Source organism: Phocoena sinus, chromosome 1 (assembly GCF_008692025.1).
Source record: "Phocoena sinus isolate mPhoSin1 chromosome 1, mPhoSin1.pri, whole genome shotgun sequence".
In the NCBI taxonomy this organism is placed as follows: domain Eukaryota; kingdom Metazoa; phylum Chordata; class Mammalia; order Artiodactyla; family Phocoenidae; genus Phocoena; species Phocoena sinus.
This window is the reverse complement of record NC_045763.1, coordinates 20,786,689-20,809,812: the sequence shown is the minus strand read 5'-3', so window position 1 is coordinate 20,809,812 and position 23,124 is coordinate 20,786,689. Positions and strand designations below refer to the sequence as shown.

The 23,124-nt window shown below is 47.3% G+C and overlaps 2 protein-coding genes across 10 annotated transcripts in view; both read right to left on the bottom strand.

The window, feature by feature from the left end:
• The window catches only part of DHDDS (dehydrodolichyl diphosphate synthase subunit), a 33,480-nt gene extending 27,661 nt beyond the window's left edge, over positions 1 to 5,819 (bottom strand). For 3 of the 9 annotated variants that reach the window (XR_004349377.1, XR_004349381.1, XM_032628498.1), the window contains exons 1-4: positions 5,731 to 5,810; positions 4,910 to 5,025; positions 2,740 to 2,856; positions 209 to 351 (exon numbers count right to left, since the gene is read on the bottom strand). Coding sequence is in view for 1 of the 9 variants with exons in the window: in XM_032628498.1 (XP_032484389.1) it covers positions 209 to 351; positions 2,740 to 2,856; positions 4,910 to 4,972 (323 nt within the window). In the remaining 8 variants the exon portion in view is untranslated. Of the gene's footprint in view, positions 1 to 208; positions 352 to 2,739; positions 2,857 to 4,909; positions 5,026 to 5,637 lie in introns of all 9 variants that reach the window. The other 6 variants (XR_004349386.1, XR_004349389.1, XR_004349388.1 and 3 more) reach the window with 6 other exon arrangements.
• A 4,613-nt stretch (positions 5,820 to 10,432) lies between these two features.
• On the bottom strand, positions 10,433 to 22,723 carry LIN28A (lin-28 homolog A). The gene is made up of 4 exons (XM_032628471.1): positions 22,621 to 22,723; positions 21,971 to 22,155; positions 11,459 to 11,643; positions 10,433 to 10,728 (listed from the first exon to the last, which is right to left on the bottom strand). Exons 1-4 carry the CDS (start codon positions 22,649 to 22,651, stop codon positions 10,512 to 10,514), a joined length of 618 nt encoding a protein of 205 aa, XP_032484362.1. The 5' UTR covers positions 22,652 to 22,723; the 3' UTR covers positions 10,433 to 10,511.
• Between the last annotated feature and the right edge of the window lie 401 nt (positions 22,724 to 23,124).

Sequence of the window (23,124 nt, the reverse complement as noted above, 5' to 3'; positions counted from 1 at the left end):
GGAAGGGAAGGAAGGGAAGGAAGGGAGGGAAGGAAGGAAGGAAGAAAGGAAGAAAGAAAAACTAGCTTGCCATATTTGCCACTGAAGAGGTCTAACTAACAGTAGAAGGGTTTAGAGTTCCTTAACTAGCCTCAGAAAAGACAGTTGAGGGTTAGGTAAGGCTGGAGGTGGTATAAGAACACAGGCTCCCCCTCTGACAGCATCTTACTTTTCTTCCATCAAGCGGCTGAACTTCTGCCGGGCCAGATCCATTAGCCCATCTACCTCACTCTTGGAGCGTTTGAAGTTCTCAATGCTGAATGCGTAGACCGTCACCTCTAGGACGCCCAGGTTCAAACACCAACGCAGAGTCTGAGAGGGGAGAAGGCAAGGAGCTAGGGTACAAGGAAAGAGCAGGAAGGGAAACAGGAGATGCCTCAGCCCCGACTCAGTGAGAGACAGACTTTTCTCCTCCCCAAACTGGGTAAAGCTAGGATAATACCAATGCTTCTCTCAGAATAATGAACCAAATAAGCAGAAAGCCACCACCTGAGAGACTGAAAAATGTGAACTTAATGAGTACTATTATGCTGATGCTATTGTGGTTTACTGGAAAGAGCTCTTAACTGAGAGAATAAAGATCTAGGTTCTAGTCTCTCACTCCATCAAGCACTTGCTATGTGACTGCAGGCATATCATTTAACCTCTCAGGGCCTAAGTCTCCTAATCTGTAAAATAGGATCACAATCCATCCCTCACAAGGTGGCTAAAGATACATAAAAACACAAGGTATTATTACTCACAGCATAACATCATTATTCCAATAGACTGAGAGGCTGATGAGTTATAAGAATAAAAGCAACAATTGCACAGCTGTGTATCATTTAAGCCTGCAAAGGGTTTTCACATACATTATTTCATTTGATTCTTCAAGCTACCCCTTGAGAAAGGAATTATTGTTTTCATGCCTACTTTAGAGATGATAAAATTGAGGCTCAGAAAGTTGAAGACGAGTCAAAAGTCCACAGCTCTACCATATGAATCCATTATATGAGGTTCTAGAACAGCAAAAACTCATCTAGAGTGATAGAAATCAGAAGGTGAGGGGGAAGGGGAGGAGAAGAGGAGGGAGGACAGGGTTTGACTGGGAAGGGGCACAAAGGAACTTGCTAGAGAGATGGAAATGTTCTATATCTTGACAGGGGTGTGGATTAGACAGATGAATGCAACTGTCAAAACCCCAAATCTGTGCATTTCCCTGTATGAAATTATACCTCAACGAAAAAAGAAGTGAAACTCAAATTTAAACTCAGTCCTTTGGTACGGTACTGCTCTAACCCAGTGCCACTAAAGGTGGAGAACAAACTGGAGATGAGAATAACAGTGTTGAGATGGGGAGCCTGGAGGTTAAAGGTAAGGGACAGAAGACATTCAAACAGAACTGAAGAAATAAAGCTGAAGAGCTACCTTTCTAATCCCTTATCAGACATACAAACCCATTCACTGCCACCTCAGGAAAATTACCAGCGCAAACCTGACACTTGAATAGGCTTGGGACCTGAAGATCTCACCAGGCAGCAAACTTGGTGGGTACACCTGGGTCGGAGCCCACCACTGACCTCAGTTAATATAGGCTAATAACAACAGCTTCAATGTTTTGAGCACATCCTTTATGCCAGGTCTTGTGCCACATGCTTTTCATTGTGCCATCTTGTTTAATCCTCATGTAATCTCCCCATTTTACAGATGAAGGAACTGAGGCAAAGGGAAGCTACGTAACTTGTAGCAGGTCACAGAGCCAGGAAGTGGCAGAGCAGGGGTGCCAATGAGTTCTGAGTGATTACAGAGCTTAAGCTCCTAAGCACTAGGCAAAACCTGCCTCTTAGTCACAAAAGAGAAACTGAGATCAACAAACCTGAAGACCTCAGTGTTGGAGAGAACCCCACAACCACTCATTCAAGGCAAAAAATATCACTGCCCTGGCTTCAGGACGTGTTCTTGTGCCAAGAAGCTGGGATCCGTGGGCTACAGAGTTTCACAAAGATCGACATATTCCATTCTTATTGATAAATTTACTGTTTCCCAATTTGCAGTGGGCATTAAAACCGTAAAATGTTGATGACGTTTGGTTGGAGTGATGTCCTGGTTTGTCTGGCACTCTTCCTAGTTTAAGCACTTAAAGGCCTGTGTCCTGAGAAACCCCTCAACCTCAGGATGGGTAGTTACCCTCTACCTTTGCTCTGGAAATGTCACTTCTAAGAATTTATTCTAAACTAGTACCATTTATAATGTCCAGTAATAGTGGAGCAGCTAAACAAACTATGTCAGATCCTCAGGAAAAATGTTCCACAGCCATTAAAACATATAGGTAGAAAGCCACAGATCAACCTAGAAAAATACTTGCCAAAATGTCAAGAAAAAAATAAGGTTATCAAAGCTATAGATGTAATTTTATAAACGTTAAGTCATGTTGAACATATTACAAGGATTGGGATGAGGCACAGAAAAACATAAATTGTTGATTAAGGTGGTAAGAGGAGACAATTTTGTTCTTATTTCTAATATTTTGCGATGATTCACTGGATGACTTAATTTTCTGTTAATGTTGATATGAGATCTATGGCTAGCAAGCAAGCAATAAAACAGACAAACAGCTATAAAAAAGCACTCTCAAACCACAGCAAACTCAGGGCCTGGTTTTCTAGCTATAATCCAATTCTCCACAGACCATTCACCTTGGGTTCTGCAACGTGTACCCACCTCAGCCAGTTTGTTGAAGCCCTGTGAGTGACCCTCTTGCCTCTCCACTTGGCACTTCTTGGCATAGCGACGGTTCCCATCCATTATAAACGCAATGTGTTTGGGCATTGGGCCTGCCTGTGAAGTAAGAAGACAAATGAACACATCACATACTCCTCAGAGATAAAGGGAGACAATAGTCCAAGCTAACAGGCTTGAGCTATATGATAAAAGCCCTGAGGAAGGGAACTGGGTATTCTGTACTTTTAGCTCAATACATAAGCATTAAGCACTTTTATTCATTTTTATTTATATGTTTATTGAGCCCTTACCACATGCCAAGTACTATGCTGAGCTTTTCACATTTCATCTTAATTTTTTATCATACAAACATATGAAGTAAATAGTGTTATCTTCATTTTATAGGTGAAAAAACTGAGGCTCAGAGAGGTCAAGTGACTTGCATAAGTCACACAGCCAAGAAGAAACAAAGTGGGGATTCAAATTTAGGTCTATGTGCTTTCAGAGTTCATCTCCTAACCATATGCCTTTAACCACCACCTTGGTTTCGTTAGCCTTCAACTGGAAGGCACAGGAAGGATATTGATGGGTATGGCCAAATGTAAAGGGCATCCTCCACATAAAAGAGGCATACACTTCTCAGTTGTATCCGAGTCCTGTCACACAGGAATGGGGGCCTCATATTGTTGGATCTTCTTATTTTACAAGAGAAGCTAATCAAGATTTTTATAAAAATTTAAATGTCAGGAGCCATTTGAAAACAAACAAAAAAGATATTTTGGGGGCAAACAAAACTTCTTACCTGGCCTAGAGCAGACTTTTGTTGTCTATCATAGCAAAAATTCACTCCTTGGGCGATTTTTCCTCACTGGAGGGGCTCTTCATAGACCACTTCCCCTGCATCTCCCAACATTTTCTACTTTTGTCCCCCATATATAGCCATAAAAAAAAAATTCCAGTAAAGTCATGTAGCTTGTTCTTCCCAACATGTGACCACAGTGTTTCCTTGAGGAGATGCTTTTCTATTTCCTGGACTGCCTGAGATCACCTGGCATTTGTGTGTGAGTGTATGTGTGGGTACAAGGCTTACTTACTCATAAATTCACTGCTACTTGCTGCTTGACAGCCTGTGGCTGAAAAATAAAACCAAGCTGACTGGCTCCAATAACAAACCTTTCATGTGAGGAGGATATTACATTGCTGTGATTCCTAGAGAAAAAGCTGAGGGAAGATCTAGGGAGTGGAGTGTAGGAAACAGAGTGATTGTAGTCTTGAAATGATTGAAGGACAGCCCCAATAATAGTAATTAAAAACTGCTAGACACAGTGCTGAGTGTTTTCTATGTAGTTTCATTTAATCCTCAAAATCACCATATAAAGTCACATGGTTAATAAACGATAGAAGAGAACTTTCATTCATGTTTGCCTCCAGAACCCTCTTAACCATTATGCTCTACTGTCACATCAAAGAACGATTAGTTATTTTATCTAAACCCAGAGGTCAGGGACTTCCCTGGTGGCGCAGTGGTTAAGAATCTGCCTGCCAATGCAAGGGACACAGGTTCAATCCCTGGTTTGGGAAGATCCCACATGCCGCGGAGCAACTAAGCCCGTGGGCCACAACTACTGAGCCTGAGCTCTAGAGCCCGCAAGCCACAACTACTGACCCGCATGCCACAGCTACTGAAGCCAGCACGCCTAGAGCCCGTGTTCCACAACAACGAGAAGCCAGCACAGTGAGAAGCCCATGCACTGCAACGAAGAGTAGCCCCCACTCACAGCAACTAGAGAAAGCCCGCACACAACAATGAAGACCCAACGCAGCCAAAAATAAATTAAAAAAACAAAACAAAACAAAACAAGCCCAGAGGACAGTACTAGGAATAATAGATCAAAGTTCTAGGGAAACAAATTTCAGGAAGATCTAACAGTCTATGCTGCCCAATGATATTGGGAGGTCTCAGGCTTCCTGAAAATGTGAGAGTTAGGACAATAATCTGCCAGAAATGTAGACCTGGAAGTTACCTGCAATTCTAAGGCTCTTTGATACCATTGCTAAATTCCACTACAAATCCATAAACATCATGGGTTACCCAGTTTTTATAACAGGTTTTAATATAAGATTACCCAACGAACCAAAAGGCCAACTGGTGCATTGGGCCACTGCTCACCTTTATGATGTTGGCACAGAACCGCTCCCAAAACGACAGCTCTCCTTCCTTGATCCATGACATAGTTCTTGCCTCAGCAGAAGAAGCACAGAACAATTAGTCACCAACCAGGTAACCTTGTATAAACAAGACAGAGAATTAGAAGTCACCACACCTGCAAACAACTATGGCTGACTTGCAGGGATTCACCAAAACGGTAGAGATCAGCCAGCATTAGAATCCAAAAACACTGGCCCTGGACTTCCCTGGTGGTCCAGTGGCTAAGACTCTGCGCTCCCAATGCATGGGGCCCGGGTTTGATCTCTGGTTAGGGAACTAGATCCCACATGCCACAACTAAGAGTTTGCATGCTGCAACTTAAGATCCCGTGTGCCACAACTAAGACCCGGCAGAGCCAAAAAAAAAAAAGAAAAAGAAAAAGACACTGTCCTAAGCCTCTAGCCTTTCACTACCCAGAATTTATAAGCCAATAGGACCTTTGGGCGCAGAGGCCTTTCCTTGGGTCTATGGGCTTGGTGGACCTTGCTCCCTCCCATCCCCTTTTTTCTCAGAGTCTGCACTGCCTTTTTCTGAACATGTAAGTCTGCTTCCTGTCACATCGTAGTGCCTACATCCTGATCCTTCCCCCTACTTCCTTCTCCATCTTCCACCAGGCTGTTTCCCACTCTCGGGGCTCCGGGTCACTAACACCCGTTACCTCCTACCCCAGAGATTTCCCAATTATTTACTCCTTCACTTGTATCTTCCACGGTCCCCTTTGTCTCTCCCACAGCTGCCTCCCGCTCAGTCTTCTCCTCTAATCCACCCCCTGAATCCAGCACCTTGACAGGCTCCGCCGGCAGCTTTCAACAGCTCGAGGGGACCGACACTTCCTCACGACGTGGCGCTGGAAGAACACGTCATCGTTTGGCGCTGGGACACGCTTCTGCCGTCACCTAATGGGCGGGGCCGTGGCCTGCGCCTGCGCGCTCGGAGGAGGGGCGGAGCTGAGCTAGAGTTCTCGACTGTTCGCATTCCTGGGGCGGGGCAGATTGGGGTGAAGGGGATAACCGCGCGGGCTACCCGGCCACGGGCCACGTGCGAGGGACCAGGCTGGGGAAGGCGGGGTTCAGACCACCTGGGAGAGCCGAGAAGTCTGTAGACAGGCGGGCTAGGTTACGGGGCAAGAATTAGGGGAGCCCCACCTCAGAAATGCTGGGACTTCTTAGCCACTGGTGGCAGTTTGGACTTTTGAGAAAAGGGGTAAGGCGGCGTCCTGCTAGCTGGAAGGCCGCTACACTGGCTTTAGAGCTCTGGTACAAGTGTTTTTTGTTTGGTTTTTTTTTGGTAGAAGTCTTTTTTTTTTTTTTTTTTTTTTTTTTTTTGCGGTATGTGGGCCTTTCACTGCTGTGGCCTCTCCCGTTGCGGAGCACAGGCTCCGGATGCGCAGGCTCAGTGGCCATGGCTCACGGGCCCAGCCGCTCCGCGGTATGTGGGATCTTCCCAGATCAGGGCACGAACCCATGTCCCCTGCATCGGCAGGCGGACTCTTAACCTCTGCGCCACCAGGGAAGCCCGGTAGAAGTCTTAAATATCCTGTTTTTATACCGTTTTGTCTTATTTAGTGAATTTAATCGTTTGCGAAGTTCCTAGCCGTAGTTAGCCTCACAGGGAGGGCACTTAATATCAGTCCATTTTGTGCTGATTTAAGGCACTCAAGATTTTGGGATTTGCATTCTCAGGACCTACTCAAAGAACTCAAAAAAGGGTTAAGGCCAGAAAGAACTCTAAGAATGACTTCTAAAGTTTAAGAAAAGGCCATCGACTAACCCTGACAGAAAAATCAAGGGCATTCATTCTGTACCAAACCTTTAAAGAAAAGGGTTGCAGGAATTTGAGGCACTAACTCACAAAAGATATTGGGAGTTTAGTTTTCTTAAAATGAGAGAAGGGGAAAAAAAAAAACTTTACCATTTTCAGAGAATCTTCTTGTAGTTTCTTACTTTGGGTTGCAGTGTCAAGGAAACAAGGCAAGAGATACTGTAGTCATGACTCCCGATTCATTACTTTTGTCTTCCACTCTTTCTGATGAAAGGGTTATTTTTAACAGAGTGAAATGATCAAAGAATGCCCTACAGAGATGAGTAACCCACCCATGAATGGTCTCTTAAGCTTTTCCATCCTTCCTGCTTTGCATGTAGGTTAGTAAGTTTCTGCCTAGCTGATTACTTCAGTTTTGCAGGAAAACCATTTAGTGAAGTCCAGTAGTAGCTTGCTACTTTTATCTTCCAAGGTCAGCTTTGACTTTTGGTAGGAAGTCCCTAGAGGGATATATGAAACTTCTTACCCTTGTTCTGTTAACGTTTCCGTGCACTTTGGGTGATAGTTGGTAGGCCTCCAATCAAGTCTTTCTTTTCTAAACCCTCCTTCCCTTAGGGGGAGCTAGATGTTTAAAAATACAGTGTTCATCAGAAGGCTAGTGAACTTGTTAACGTGTTTATAGCTGGTCAGTGTATCTCCTCTGGCCTCAATTTCAACAGTTTCCCCTGTATTTCCATCCCTGGGTTGCTGCAGGGGGTTAATTAATTAAGATTTGTAAAGGGCTTTAAGGAGCAAGGGACAAAGTATTATTAGGGTCTCATGCCCCAAGCCATGGCCCCATCCTTTCATCCCAGTCAGTGGCACAGGCAACCCCATTCTTATGCATGCCAAGCCCTTAATCCCCTCTTGAATGTGGCAGCTTCCAAGGAAAGGACAAGAGGCCTTAACTAGAAACAAAAATCCACTGTAATGAGGTGCTAAAAAGACTGAACTTTCAAGATTCACTCCTAACAAAATGGCTGAACAGAAAACTTAATGGTTCTTGTGACTTGAGTCCCAATCCAAGAAAGTGGAAATAATGGTAGGAAGAAAGCACCTTAAATATCAACCAAGGAGATGACAGTTTCGGTACCAATAAGTCTTTATTCATTGTATTTTCCCAAGGAAAAGAAGGGGAAGGGAAAGGGGTCAGCATGTGTGTTACAAAATGATAGCAAATGGGAAAGGAAGTACCTGGCACAGCAAAATCAACCAACAAATAAACACTGCCCAGATGGGGTCGCCAAAGCCCAAGGGGGCTCAGTCTCCTGCAGTTCAGTAATGAGGGGAAGGGATGAAGAACAGGTACATGCTTTTCTACCCTCCCTCCCTCCCCATAAATTCAAGATTTCACACAAAGCTTTGGTTTCTAGCAGTAAACATGGAGTTACATTCGTCCGTCTCCTATTAAACAATTTTGCGGCCACTTTGACATAAGTTTCTTGCACCTGCATAAAAGTTCCTGAGTGACTTGACTATACATTCATCTTTCCTTTCGTGGTCTCCCAACCCCACTTTCTACATGGAAGGCCCCCTCGTTGCTCCTCTCTACCCTAGGATTAGAGATTAAAGTAGGTTTTAATCCATGCAAAGACAGCAGTCTGTTTGGAATGAATCAAATCAAGGATTGGTCATGACTCAGGAGATTGAGAACAAGGGATGGTGAGTTCTTAGCTTCTTCAGGATTTTTGCACAAATCATTTAATCACAGACACCCCACAAATTAAACGTATAGGTGTATGGACTATTTTGGGGGAGGGCACGAAGGGGGAAAGAAGAGGGGGTAGGAATACAGGGTTTAGGACAGAAGATCTTGTTCGAAATAGGAAACAGGGGAAGGGGAACACAAAAGAAAGTGTAGTTCAAGACCTCCCACTTCAAGAAGAGGGGCCCCCAAGTTTATGTTTCAGATCTTTTTGGCTGGTGCAGACCTTTTGTCAAAGATGCTTTGGCTATTTTTCTCAATATAAAAAGAAGTTTGTAAACAATAAAACCCCAAAAGAACATGGAGAAGACCAACACATTATATTTACACAAACTAGGCCACCTAGCAATCACCAAATCAGCTACTTGTGAAGTCCTACGAAGTCCAGACAAATACAATAACTAGAGGGGGGCAGCAATTGGGGGAGACAAGAACCCAGGATCAGACACACATCACCCAATGCGTTCTATTGCATTTGCCCCGTTACAACACAGTGAGGTAGGTTTGCAGTGATCTCACAGCATGTAAACGAAACCCCCTTTTCTCCTTTAGCTACCATGACACTAATTACTGCTGCAGCAGGGCAGGACACTGGCTCTGGGAACCACAAAGAAGCCATCACTGATGGTCTCTCTGGAAACCAAGGAGGAAAAGTCCAGAATTGTTAAAGATTAAGGATCTTGTCCTTGCTTCATATATCCATCCCTGGGCAGCTCAAGATGGGTACAGAGGCATCATTCTTAAAACCTGTCCTTACCAACTCACAGTTTTTACAAAAACACATACAATACACCCTGTTGTGTATGTTAGGCCTAGCCCAATCCACTGAAGGATGGACCTGGTATGTAAAGCGAGTCCTGTGCCCTGGGATTACAGGTCTGGAACAGGTATCACTTATCACACATACAGATGACCTCTGCCTAATCTTGGCTTCCCCTCTCTGCACCTTTTACCTGGCCCAGCCTCTCCTAAGCTCTCTGTACCACCTTTTCCTGTTCAGACCAATTTCCAATCTCTCAGTAGAAGGAGACCAAGCCATGGGGCAACCCAGTTAAAACCTAGTCTCCCATGAAACATTGAAGATGGAGGGGTTTCAAGAGGACACTGTGGCAGAAAAGCCAGCTCTAATTGGCAAAAATGAGGTAGTTCAATAGGCTATACGCTCCAAATAGTTGTTCTCTCTGGTGATAGAGCAACAAAAAGTATTCCTGCTGTGCAGACCCGGAGCTGTCGCCGACTTATCCCTGAGATTGCTCACGTACCTGAGAACACAGTGCAGGAATGAGGGCCTTAGATTAAAATACACAAAAATACAAAACCAGAATATTTATATTATGAAAAAAAAAGTTAAAATGCACAAGATACGTCATTCGCACACAGCTAGTGCAGTTGGCATCCTGAAGAAAGTGGGACCCAAGGTACAGTCATCCAAGGGAGCAAATAAATAAAATTGTATTGGCCCAGAATGGGGTGGGAGTGAGCTTAGAAGCAGCAGGTCTGCAGCTGTTCCCTCAACCCCCCTTTTGCCTGTCATCACAACCCACTGCTTGGGACAGTTCTCTCAGCACTCTCTCCCAGGAGGAGGTTGTGAGCAGACAAGATGTGGAAAACCCTGCCTTACCCCTGAGATATTTCCTCCCACAGAATGTAGTGGCTTGTGGGTTGGGTCCATCAATCTGGTCTCATGCTTAATCTTTTCACTCTGGCACGGGAAATATTATTCCATATCCTTCTTGAAGAGTAAAACAACTTCCCTATCCAGGCCACTTTCAAAAGCTGGAGATTCTGGGGGTGGAGACTCAGATAAAGCATGCAGGAAGGGTTACCCCCCAAAGCCCTCATGTGCATTTGGATAGAGCATGATTGGAGTTTCTTTGCCTCACCCCTTCCCCCCCGACCAAGAGGGAAGAGGAGGTGAGGCTTTGGCCCCCGGCCTGAGATATATGGCAGTGCCAGCTGCCCCCTACCCACCCTGTCCCCACTTTCTCCACTCTGCCGATTGATGCCTGTTCCTCAAAACTTTCTGATCACAAACGGATAGCCCCCACCCACTGTGGCTCAATTCTGGGCCTCTGGGAGCATGGCAGGGCTATGGATCTCTTCTTCCTCCTCCCGAAAGTAGGCTGGCTTTCCCTGGGAGCTGGGAGCTTGCTGGGCCTTCAGTGGACACGAGGCTACCATATGGTTGATGCTCTGGCAGAAGTGGCACTTCTTGGGCTGGGGTGGCAGTTTGCATTCCTTGGCATGATGGTCTAGACCTCCACAGTTGTAGCACCTAGCACCAAGCAACATGGTAAAGTTGAGAGAAAGGAGTGAGAAGAGACTACAAGCCTTCCTCTGAGAGAGGACACCTGGGCTCTGGTTCAAGTTGTCACTATACCCACTTCCCTTCCTAGAGACCAATTTCCCCACTTACAAAAGGAGGAATATGACTAGATGACTCTGAGTCCTTTCCAGATACGTAATTGTCTAGATGATATCTTCAGATTCATGTCAACTTGAAAATACCAAGAACAGAAATTCTGGACCCCAATTGGGAACTACTATACCTTTAAAAAGAGTACCTGTCATTCATTAAAAATATAGAAATTAAAGGAGCCAGACTATGTGATCTGTTTGAGCACAGAACTAAGATGGAAGAAACCAGCCATTCGGAGACGTGGTGAAGAAGCAACAGGTACAGATACACCATCTTGTCCTGACCACATACACTTTCACATCCATGGTCTCTTTTAGTTCTAAAATAATCATGTGAGGTTAGTATCGTGATCCCCGTTTAGCAATCGAGGCTAGTGCTAACAGAACGTAATTAGTTGTCAAGTAGAAGAGCTAGGTCATGAAGTACCCTCCTCACATACTGCCCTCTCTTCACCTCCCACATCCAGGGGCCGCAGGCTTCCTTTTACCTTTGGCAATCTGGTCCAAGAAAGGGGCAAAATGAGGAGAGTTTTCCTCATCCTCAGCATGTCCCTCCCAACCCACACAAGCTGCCTTGCAATCCATACCTGTCTCCCTTTGATCTGCGTTTCTGCATGTTCTTCCCTTTGGGCCGCCTCTCACTCCCAATACAGAACACCCCACCAGGGCCGGTGACTCGGATAGATTCCAGGCCCTTGGCAGACTTCTTAAAGGTGAACTCTACGGCCTCACCCTCCTTCAGGCTCCGGAATCCCTCCATGTGCAGCTTACTCTGGGGGAGGGAAGCATGGTAGATTTTAATGTTAAGTCTCCATTATTACACCAAAACCAAAAAAACCTGCATGCACATGTTCCTCTAAGGTTGGAAGAACACTTCCATTTTATCGGTAAAGAAACTGTGACTCAAAGAGTCATCACAATTAAGAACAAAATATCTACATCACATTAGGAACAATCATTAGATAAACAGACGCCATAGCATTTTTTGCAGCTAGTCTCAAAGTTCTAAGAAAAATAAAACAGAAGAAAATTCTTAAACATAGCATTTATAAGAAATCAACCAATGTAAATTTGTAAAATATAAAGTAACAGACCTGGGGCTTCCCTGGTGGCGAAGTGGTTAAGAATCCGCCTGCCAATGCAGGGGACACGGGTTCAGGCCCTGGTCCGGGAAGATCCCACATGCCGCAGAGCAACTAAGCCCCTGCGCCACAACTACTGAGCCAGTGAGTCACAACTACTGAGCCCGCATGCATAGAACCCATACTCCGCAACATGAGAAGCCACCGCAATGAGAAGCCCGAGCAACACAAGGAAGAGTAGCCCTGCTCGCTGCAACTAGAGAAAGCCCGCGTGCAGCAGTGAAGACCCAAATGCAGCCAAAATTAAATATAAATAAATAAATAAACATAAATAAAAATAAAAAACAAATAAAGTAACAGGCCTATACACTTAAAAAAGGTCAGTCATGAAAGACAAACCCCAGAGAAGTAAAGAAACTGAATGCAACACATGACTCTGGATTGGATCTTAGAACAAGAAAAAATATTAGAACAACTGACAAAATTTGCATATGGTAGATATATGTTTCAATGTTAAGTTCCCTAATTTTGATCATTGTACTGAGATTAGGTAAGAGAATGGCCCTATTTTAGAAAAAACACTGAAATATTTAAAGATGCTTGATATCTGTCTATCTGTACAAAGAAAAAGAATAAAAAAGCAAATGGGACAAAATATTAAGGACCGATAAATCTGGGTAAAGGTTATATGGGAGTTTTTAGTACTATTCTTGCAACCTTCTCCCAAGTTTGAAATTATATCAAAACAATGTTTCTGAAAGTTGAAGGGAAAAGACAGTATGACCCAAGCAGACAGATCAGTGGATTAGAAGGGAAAGTCTACTGGGAGATCCAAGATTAAGTGGAGAAATCAACATGTGAGGAAAACAATTCCATAAATACCATTGAGAAAACAGTTATCCATTTGAAAATGAAGCCAGAAATCTACACTTTGCATCATATGTATGCAAAACATATTTCGGAAGAATTAAATATCTCAGTGTTAAGAAGAAAAAACTTTGGAGACAGTTTTTTTAAAAATCAAGACAGATAACTAAACTGATAAAACTACAAAAAGCTACTGTAAGTCAGTAAGAAAAAAGAATCACAGGGCTTCTCTGGTGGCGCAGTGGTTGAAGAGTCCGCTTCAAATGCAGGGGACACGGGTTCCTGCCCCGGTCCAGGAAGATCCCACATGCCGCGGAGCGGCTGGGCCCGTCAGCCATGGCCGCTGAGCCTGCGCGTCCGGAGCCTGTGCTCCGCAACGGGAGAGGCCACAACAGCGAGAGGCCCGTGTACAGCAAAAAAAAAAAAAAAAAAAAAGAATGAAAAGAATCACAGAATATAAGTAGGTAATTTGCAGGAGGATTTAGCATGACACATATGTTCAGTATCTCACTTGTTCAAAAAAAACAACAGAAAACAAAAATACCATGAAGCCATTAAAAAGAATGTAAACTTGTAAATAAAGTGACTGTTTTGTTCACTGCTGCATTTTGACACCTAAATAATGCCTAGCACATTTTGGATGAATGAACAAGGAGGTAGGTTTTAATTATTTAACTTGGGAAGATGAGCAAATTGTTAAAGGAAAGGACTTCGAATAATGTGTGGAATGATCTCACCAAAACACTGCATGTTTGAGCCAAAAAAAAAGGAGTTATTCACACAGCTAGTTGAATGGCAAAACCAGGGTCAGAAGAACCCAGGGTTTCCGATTTGAAGCTCAGTCCATTTCACCTTGCCACTTACTGCGACAACAACACATCAGTGGAGTGACAGCCTCTCCCAGACCCTGCCCAGGATAGGCTTCATTATAGATAGCTTCCAAACCATCCAAAGAGCACGTCCAGTATGTCAACAAGGTGCAGTCCTCATTGAAAATGCGGTTCAGAAGCAAAAGGGATCATCGTGCACCCAGTCCTGGCTTGAGGCATGTCATGCTGCTGGTGGTACTGATGGGGCAGGGTGGATATTTCAAACTGGGACTTAGGTGAAACATGCTCTTTTGCCAGATGCGATCCCCAATTCCTCAGTCATTTACATTTTTGTTTTAATTTAGATGGTACTGCTTAAGACAAAACTTCCGTTGAGGTAATTGGTTAAGAGCATAGGCTCAGGTGCCAGACACAACCTGGTTCATGAAATGCTGTTTCTACCAATTTCCAGCATCATGTGTGACTTTGGTCAGTTACTCACCTCTGGGCCTCAGAGAACAGGATAAAAACCTACCTTAGGGTTTTTTTTGTTTTTTTGTTTTTTTTCGTTGCACTGGGTCCTAGTTGTGGCAGGCGGGCTCCTCAGTTGTGGCCCGCCGGCTTCCCAGTTGCAGCACCGCGTGGGCTCTCCAGTCGCAGCAGGCGGGCCCCCTTAGCTACGGCTCCAGGGTTCCTTAGCTGTGGCATGCGAACTCGCAGTTGCAGCACGCATGTGGGATCTAGTTCTGAGACCAGGGATCGTCGCTGGTCCCACTGCACTGGGAGCGCAGTCCCATCCACTGCGCCACCAGGGAAGTCCCTACCTAAGATTTTTGGGTTGTTTGGTTTTTTTTTTTGCGGTACGCGGGCCTCTCACTGTTGTGGCCTCTCCCGTTGCGGAGCACAGGCACAGGCTCCGGACGCGCAGGCTCAGCGGCTATGGCTCACGGGCCCAGCCGCTCCGTGGCATGTGGGATCTTCCCGGACCGGGGCACGAACCCGTGTCCCCTGCAACGGCAGGCGGACTCTCAACCACTGCGCCACCAGGGAAGCCCCTAAGATTTTAATGAAGATTACACGGGCAGGGAAACATCAAGAATATATGCTCAATAAATATCAATGAAATATTCCAAAGGTTGGGGATACTTTCTTCTTTTTTCCACAGGAACAGCCAGAATTGTGATGACTCCCCCCCACCAATCTTGATGTGGAGCATTAAAGCAGAAAATGAAAACATTTCAGAAAGGTTAAATCTCTTTCCCCCTCCCCGTTGTGTAACAACCACACTGAATTTGATGTTAAATCTGACTTGTCTCTTTTTGAGCTGGGACAAGCCAGTGAGTCAGGAGGTGCTGGAGGAGCCAGACCAAGAGCATTCTTGACCCAGGCAAACCCAGCTTTTCCCATTTGCCTAGTGGGCTCTTAGGCTGGAACACTCCCAGTCCTTGCTGTGATTCAGCAGATAGATAAGTGACTAAGAGCCAGGGTTTAGAGTCTGACAGCCTGTCCCCGCTTTCTGTGCTACCCTACAAAATGGAGTAAATAATTTTATGGTGGTGCTGTGAGGGTTTATGCATGAAAAGTAGTTAACACATAGCCTGCCACACATAAATCCTGAGTGGCAATTATCATCAACCTCTTCAGACTGGATGAGGGCGGGGTAACAGTGAGAAGTGTCAAGAGACTGGGAATTTTAACTCTAGTTTTTATCACTAACTGGCAGTGGAAACTCAGAAAAACATCCCCTCTCTGAGCTCCAGTTTACTGAGGACAACACTCTCCTCCATCCACACCTCCTAGGCTTACTATGAGAACCAGAGGATAATATAAATGGGGACATATGAAATTGACCAGCCTTCTCAGCTCACCCACTCCATCACTGGAGGATTTGAGGTCTGCTTAAGACTTTAAAAGGGTGAAAAAGAACAAAAACAAAACCAAAAAACCCCCAACCCTGCAGGCACCTCACCATAACCGGTCAAGATTTAGACTGGTGGTCTCCAAGGGTGGCTCCCGGGGGTGGGGGTGGGGGGCCTACCCCGCCCCTTTCTAAAACACATAGTTTGAATTCCTCTCTTATCAGGTAGGTAATCGGCGTGCAGCCCGACGGAGCCTGCCTCACAGGGCCTGATCGGAAAGGAGCCTGAAATTCTTGCTATCACCCCACCCCACCCCCAGCCACACACAAAGCGGGGCCTGGGCCCCGCCCCTCTCTCCATCCCCTCCAAAAAGAAAAGACCTGGGGGGGAGGGGCAAGGCTTGAGCTCCCCCAATAGAGCCCAGCTCCGGGGAAACAAAGAGTTGACACTGGCTGGTTCTGGTGGTCAGATTCCTGGAGTTCCAGAGGCTGCAGATTCCCCCCTGACTCCCCCCCCACCCCACATTCACCGCATTCATCAGTTCCTTCCTTCCTCTCCACATAGGGGTTATGGTCACGGTGAGAGAAACGGATACAGAGACACCTTTCTTCCCCAGTCAAGCTTGCTGGTCTGGCAAAGTCACCATCGCCAACAGCCATCTTTCCTTCTGACCTGCCCTCCCACCCTTCCAGGGCTTTCAGTCAAACCTTTTACTCAGGGACCTAATTAGGGTTATTTATTCAGATAAATTATATTAAAGGTGGGAGGGAGGCAGGCCTCCCATCTTCCTTTCCCAATTTGTTTGAGGTAGGAGGGTGGGCAGCCTATAGTGGGGAGAGGGGAAGATGGCATTTAATCATCGGACAGAAAACAATTACAGGAGGCATTTCTCTTTTTTTGGATGGCAGGGAAGGACTTGGGCCAGTTACAGTACTTAGTCTTTCCACTCCCCTAATACCTCACCACTGCCTACTCTAAGCTTCCCCCACATCAAGTATTATGCCTTTATAAGTCAGAGATAGAAGGGACCTGAGGGGTCACTCAGGACACGTGGAGTAAAAAGCTCACAGGAACCCGAGTTTCCCTCAACTTGCTCTATGAAATTTGGATAAGTAAGTTCTGGTTTCTATAATCATCTGTAAAAGCAGGGGATCAGACTTGATCAAAGCTTGGGTTTCTGGCTTTTCTGCAAAACCCGGGGCCCTTCCAGCTCAAGACTACCTAGTGCATGTTTATATCCTCAGTTCTAGGTGCCTAGCAGTGCACAAACATTTGTAGAAGAAACTAAGTTCTCTACTATCTAAAATGACTAAGATTTAATTTTATTACTAATATTTACTATAGGCTAAGCAGTGTTTTAAGCACTTTACATGTTGTAACACATGTGACCCTCACACCAAGCCTGTGAGGTAGACCTTATCATGCCCCCTGTGTTACAGGTGAGGTCACAGAGGCAGAGGGGTGAAGCATCTTGACCAAATTTATAGTGTGAGAGCCCCGAGCTGCTTGCAACTAGCCGGACTCTATATCCAGCACCATGCAATATAATGCAAGACGCACAGCCGTTTAAAAACTTTCTAACAGCCACAATGAAAAAGTAAAAAGCCGCAGGAGAAGGTAATTTTAATGACTTGGTTCCAAGGTGTCCTCGCAGTTCAACCCAAGCGTCATTCCTGAAGGTAGGGTTTGGTAGGAGCTAGGAAACCAATGGGTTCTATTAGAAGCAGTTTATTTTGATGTGTGTGTCAGGGAGGGTGGGGGAAAGAGATCTGTCCAGAACCAAAGGCTGTGAGCATACAACCCTACACACATCGCCTCTGCTCAGACACACAGCCAGGACCACGAGCTCCAGCCTGGAGTTCTCCACCAGATGGTGGTGCTCATCAGCCAGGCGGCACAAAGGCAGCCAGAGGGCGACTGGAGCAGAAGAGAGGAAGGAGACGCGGTTCTCAACTCTGCACACAAGTGTTCACCTAGATCGATCTCTCCAGCTCCTTAGGGTGGGCGTCTTCTCCTTGGTCCGTAGGAAAATGGAGTCGCAAGGAGACTGAACTCTGATGAGGACCCAACCCAGGGTGGTTCCCCAACCCCCCCCCCCCACCCATGGAGTGAAGAAAGTGTCCGGGAGTTTTAAACCAGTAACCCAGTTGTTCTGCTCTGTTGACAAAAGCCATTTACTCTCCTTTCCAGTCTGAATTAAGTAACTCCAAGCTGCCTCTGTACTAAGTGCCTACTATTCTTGAAAGTTTTCTCCCCCCGCCCAACCTCCTTTGACCTCCCAGATTTAACACTGATAGTAATTGCCATTCTTGCCTGCAGGAAGAAAGGAGGGGTGATTTGCCTAGGGCTGTTTCTCAAAAAAAAAAAAAAAGCGCCAGCAAATTCCAATAGGTAGTTTGATTAGGAATGTTCCAGAAACAACCTTGCCCTGGAGAAAAATCACTGACAACCACTTGTATGGCAAGCTTGTGGTGTCACCAACCACAAGCTTTGCTCAGGATGGTGGCACAGCCTTTACTTGGGACACTGTCTAGAAAGCAGGTCTCTTCAGAAAGAGAAGGACCCAAGAAGATCCCATAATGCTCAAACCAACTCTTGTGCTTCTCTGCCAACTTCCTGAAAAAATCCACTCATTTAAAAAATAGTTTCCTATTAAGATGGAAATGAAATAACTAATGAATGACCCATCAAACCCTTGCCTCCGATAGGATCGGGAGCTCAACTGCAATCCACTGACCTTCACTCTACAAGCTTTCATGGTGTTTCTACTGAGTGCCAGGCCCTATTCAGGCCCTAGTCCAGAAAGAGACAGCAACTATCAGTTAACATTCCCTCCATACCTCCAGCCTTTTGTGTCTGGAGGAAGACTTCTGCTGACAAGGATCCCCAACTGTTAGTGTACTCCTGATTCCTCAGGGGACCCATATTCATTTCTTCAGCCCACCAGGTGCGTACTAGAAAACTAACCAGACTGCTAGTCTTTCTCTTCAAAGAGTTTACAGGTTAGAAGAGGGGTTAAGACAAGTACATCAAAAAATGAAACATAAGTGGGTAATCAGAGCCACTAGTGAGGTTATAAACCAGGTGGGAAAGATCCCTTTACATTCTCCCTGCCCCCAAACCCAAGAGCCCTACTCTAGATGGGTCTGAGTTGCTCTCACTACCCCCCACTCATCCTTTTCAGAAAAAGCAGGCCACGTGGCTTCAGCAGTTTCTGGGTATTGGAAATTTCTTCTCCTAACCCAAACTTGGTCTCTCGGTCAAATTTGGGCTCTTCTTTTGCCTCCAAGCCTTGTAATACAGCATTTTAGCCAGAAAGCCATTTTAAACAGACTTGGGTTCCAAAGAGCTGTGGGAGAAAGCAGGGGACCTTTTCCTCATTTTCAAATTTCTACATATCTAAGGGGTTTGGGAGTTGAGCCCCAGGAAAACATGAGGTAAGCCAAAACTCTTAAAATGGCCATAGAGAATTGAGAATCCTTGGTGAACACCTCAGGAAACCAGGAGACAGTAGTTAGCTCTTTCTTGTTCCACCTTGCGATGTATAACTGTTTTTCAACTGGGGGTGAGTTTGCCTCCCAGGGGGCATTTGGCAATGTCTGGAGACATTTTTGGTTGTCGCAACTGAGGGATGCCCAGCATGAGAAATTCTCCCGCTCGAAACACGTCAATAGTGCTGAGGTTGAGAAACCTTGATTTAAGGGCTGGCCACCTGCCATTATTATGATTCGTAAATTCCCCCAAATTCAGGGACAGGAAGAGAGTTCTAGCATAAGACCTGTGGCTGAGTAAAAGGGTTGTTACAGAAGTCTCTTTGCTTTATTGGTTTTATTTACTCATTTTTTAAAAAGCTAAAGGTAGGTTTTCTTTCCCACTCATCCACCCCTGTGGGGCACTGCGTGTTTGACAGGGAGTGTAAAAATAGTGAACAGCGTGTTGGGAACCAAATAGGCCAAACCTTGGAAGGGAAAAGACAATGTTTAATTGCTCCCCCCTCCTCTTTCCTTAGGAAAGGGGCTCCCTGACCCCCTCCCTTAGCAGATGTTATCTTAGGACAATTATCCTGCTCACCACCCACCCTGCAATTCTAAGGTACCCACCACCAGCAGCCAAAGGAGAGGTTTTCAAATGTCTTACTCTCTCTCCACTTTGGGAACACTCCCCTCCCCGCAGGAGGATTTTTAAGGATTGTCCTGCATCTACCTAACTCCTCTATATTAGATCCCCAGGGAGAGATTTCAGATTTCTCAAGTGCAGGACTGGAATCACTAGTCTAACTGCTAGGGTTTGAGGATCAACCTAAGCCCCAGCAGTGCACAATCGAAAGACAGAGCTACCAGGTAAGGCTCAGGGAATTTCCACCATTGTCCTCTGTGACTGTTAGTAGCGGGTGTTAGGGAGACAAATGCTTGATTCCTTATCCCAGCTCAACTCCTCCTGATAACTTACTCAACTGTGGAATGTCCCTGGACATTCCAAGACCCCAAAGTCCAGTTATCTCCCAGCAAACCCATCTGAAATAATGTGGTACGGGCTCCACTCCCCAAACCAGAAGGTCCCTGCTTTCCTTTATGCCCTCCAATATTTCCCAACTGCTTTCGATCCTAAGGGTAAGTGGGCTGAGGCACAGATCCATTTGCTCAGGAAAACCTTCCTTGGGAGTTGGATATCACCAAAGAACCTCAGAGGGGCTACCTTCCCCTCAGTCGTTCCCTGTTCAACAGCCTTTGGAAGGGAGGCAAGAAAACGTTGGGTTTGACTCTTTTATTCCAAGCCTTCCAAAATTGGGGAAGCTGTCCAGTCATCTCCAGACCAGGAGAGATTTTAATCTCTTTGTGATCAGATAAATGGGAGAGTGGGGGAGCTGGCCACCCCGCTGAGGAGGGCCATTCAAAGCTGGTTCCTGTAATAAAGTGATTTAATAGATCTAAAGAGGCCAATTCCCTTCTTTTTCCCACAATTACTTCCTGTGGGTTATCATTCACATATGTAAATGAGACAGGGAAGGGGGCAAAGCCACCAGCCAGAATTAGTTGTCTGATGGGGAGGGGGTAAAGTTGGGGGTGGAGGAACTGGGTGAAGCAAGGGGATAGCCAAGCATTCTGCTGCCGACCCTTCTGGAAAGATGTTCTAGTAGCCCAGTGACCCCAACATTAACTGGTGGGGCCCCCGTCTCCCCATATCCTCTACCTCCCCTGTTCCCCTCATTCTGTGTCCTCGCTGAGGGCCATGCTCAGAGACTTCCCCGCTGCCTCCAACTTCTCCACCCAGCATCTCCACCCCTCCCCCTCCAGAATCCCATCCCTCAGGCTCCAACCCTTAATCCCCACATCCTCCTTTCCCCTCCCCCACTGCTCCTAAAGCCAACCTCTCCGAAGTAACCCCTCCATGCCCGGCCTGGGTGTCAACCTGCTGTGCCTGGGATTAGCAATTTCTTCTCAGGTCCAGCCCCAAACCTCCAAAGGTGGAGGGAACACAAGCAGCAGCTTCCTTTACGTGGTTGTTATGTGTGGCTTGTGCCCAGGACCACAGAAATGCTTCTAAGATATTCAGGAAGGGGTGGCCAGGGAGGAGGGAAACCTGAAGTCTCTGGTTCCTTGTTTGAGGCTGGGAATGTTGGGACAGCAATCAATGGCTGTCTGGGGCCATAAATGCCAAGCTGAGGAGAATAGGTCCAGAGGCTAGCCTCCCTCCACCCTCTGCCCTGCGACACTGAATTTCACCCCCACTGTGCTGCCTTGCTTTAACTGAGAACTTGGGGTTGCAACCGAACTCCCTCCGAGCCTGGCCCAGGAATCTAAGGCCTGGGCTCCTCGGGTTTTCTTTCCTGATAGGAAATGAACAGTAAAAGCTCAGCGAGTGAACCGTGTGCCTGAGGCTGTGTTCTCAAGGAACTTTCAAGCCCCCAGAGAGATCCTTCAAGGATCTGCCAAACCGACCCAGGCCCCAGAGCTTGAGTTTTGGGTGACCACCTGGGTGAGGAGACCCCACTGACTTCTCAGCTTTACCCCGTTGGGTCCCGAAGTGGTTTCCCTCCCTCTTTCCAGGCCGGGAGCTCCATTCACACCATAGTGAAAGGCGCGGGCGCTCAGGGCTCTGCTCTGACCGGGCATGTGCTTCCCTGGCCGGCCTGCTCGCCCTCCCCCCACTGGCAAGCACAATACAACCTTAGTTCTGCCACATGGGGTCATCTCCCTGCCCCCTGCCCCCTGCCCCTTGCCCAGGGGAAAGAGGTAACAGACACGTGGTAAACCAGAGGGGTTCCCGGAGGGGGGTAGGGGTGCTGATACTCGGCTCTGCCCCCATCTCTCGTCCCGCTGAAGTTAAAGGGGACTCAGAACTGGGGTGCCACGGCAAAGATGGGAGCGCACAATGAGGGCCCTTGATCTCCCTCAACCCAACAGCCGAGGGCCGTCTGCCCACCCTTGGATCCGCGCGCCAACATCCCCTTCCCGCGGCAAAGTTACAGGGATCGGTCTCACCTGGTGCACAAAGACATCCACCGGGGGGTCGAGTGCGACCCCGGCGCGGGCAGTCATGGACAGGAAGCCGAATCCCATGCGCACGTTGAACCACTTACAGATGCCGGCTCCGTGCAGCAGCTGCGGATCCTCGGCCGCCCGGGCCGCGTCCTCCTGCGCCTCCTCCGGCGCCTTGGCGCCGCCACCTGGAGATTGGGAGGGCGCTCAGCTGGGGGGCCACGGAATTGGAGGACCCCACCAGAGACCCCGGCAAGAAGACCTGAGCGTGCAGCCCGCGGGTGGACACCCAGGGCGCTGCAGCTACCAAGATGCCGACGAGAAAATACCTGTCCCGGCTGCCTCCCGCGCTCCCCAAGCTTAAACTGAGGCCAGTGGTGCCCCGAAAGTTTTGCTCATCTTCCCACAACACGTTGCCCGGGGACAGACGGCCAGACAGGCCCCTCCTCTTCTCTCCCCCCGCCCCCGTAGCTTCAGCTTGCACGGCACTGGGACACCAGGGTTCCTTGCTCCAGAGATCGCCCCCTGAAACAGGAGGCCGCAGACTTGGGGTCCTTCGGCTAGCCTGGGGGACACTTCCCCCACGTCCCTTTGATGTGGCTTCTGGGCGCCCCTGCAGCCTAAGTTGTCCCCAGTAAGTCCCGAGGTCGAACCTGCAAACTGCTGGTTTGACACAGAGCCCATGGTAGTCGGCTGAGCCCGCGGCCCCGGGCCCCAGGTCGGCCGGCTGCTGGCCCCAGAGAAGTCCGGAGGCAAAGGGGTGGCTCGGAGAAGAGGCTGCTACATCTTCCCCAGCACAATAGCGGTGGGAGGGCCCACGGCTTTTCAAAGGCTCCCAAATTCTAAAAGACAATGACCCAACCCCCCGCGGGCAGCCCCCTCCCCTCCCCTCCCTCTCCTCTCCCCTCCCTTTCCCTCCGGCTCCAGCTCCGGCCCCCACCCCCCACCCCCGCCCCATCGGTCTCTGACACCTCTGGGGTGTCCCTTCTCAGAACCTTGAGGTTTGACACCCCCCCGGCCCCCCCCAACATCTGGAGATTGGGGCCGTCAGCCCTAGAAGTCTTGAGTACCCGGGAATTGGGGATCCTGCACTTTAAGGACTCAGTGGGGGTCCCCAAAGCAGCATACAGGTGGGGGGCCTTGTGTGGGGGGGTAGT

Bases quoted from the DNA above. Each gene is read 5' to 3' on its own strand.
- LIN28A (XM_032628471.1), bottom strand. From the start codon at position 22,651: ATGGGCTCTGTGTCAAACCAGCAGTTTGCAG. The intron at 22,156-22,620 runs GTTCGACCTCGG...CCCAATCTCCAG, and splicing joins GTCAAACCAGCAGTTTGCAG to GTGGCGGCGCCAAGGCGCCG. The intron at 11,644-21,970 runs GTGAGACCGATC...TCCCTCCCCCAG, and splicing joins TGGATGTCTTTGTGCACCAG to AGTAAGCTGCACATGGAGGG.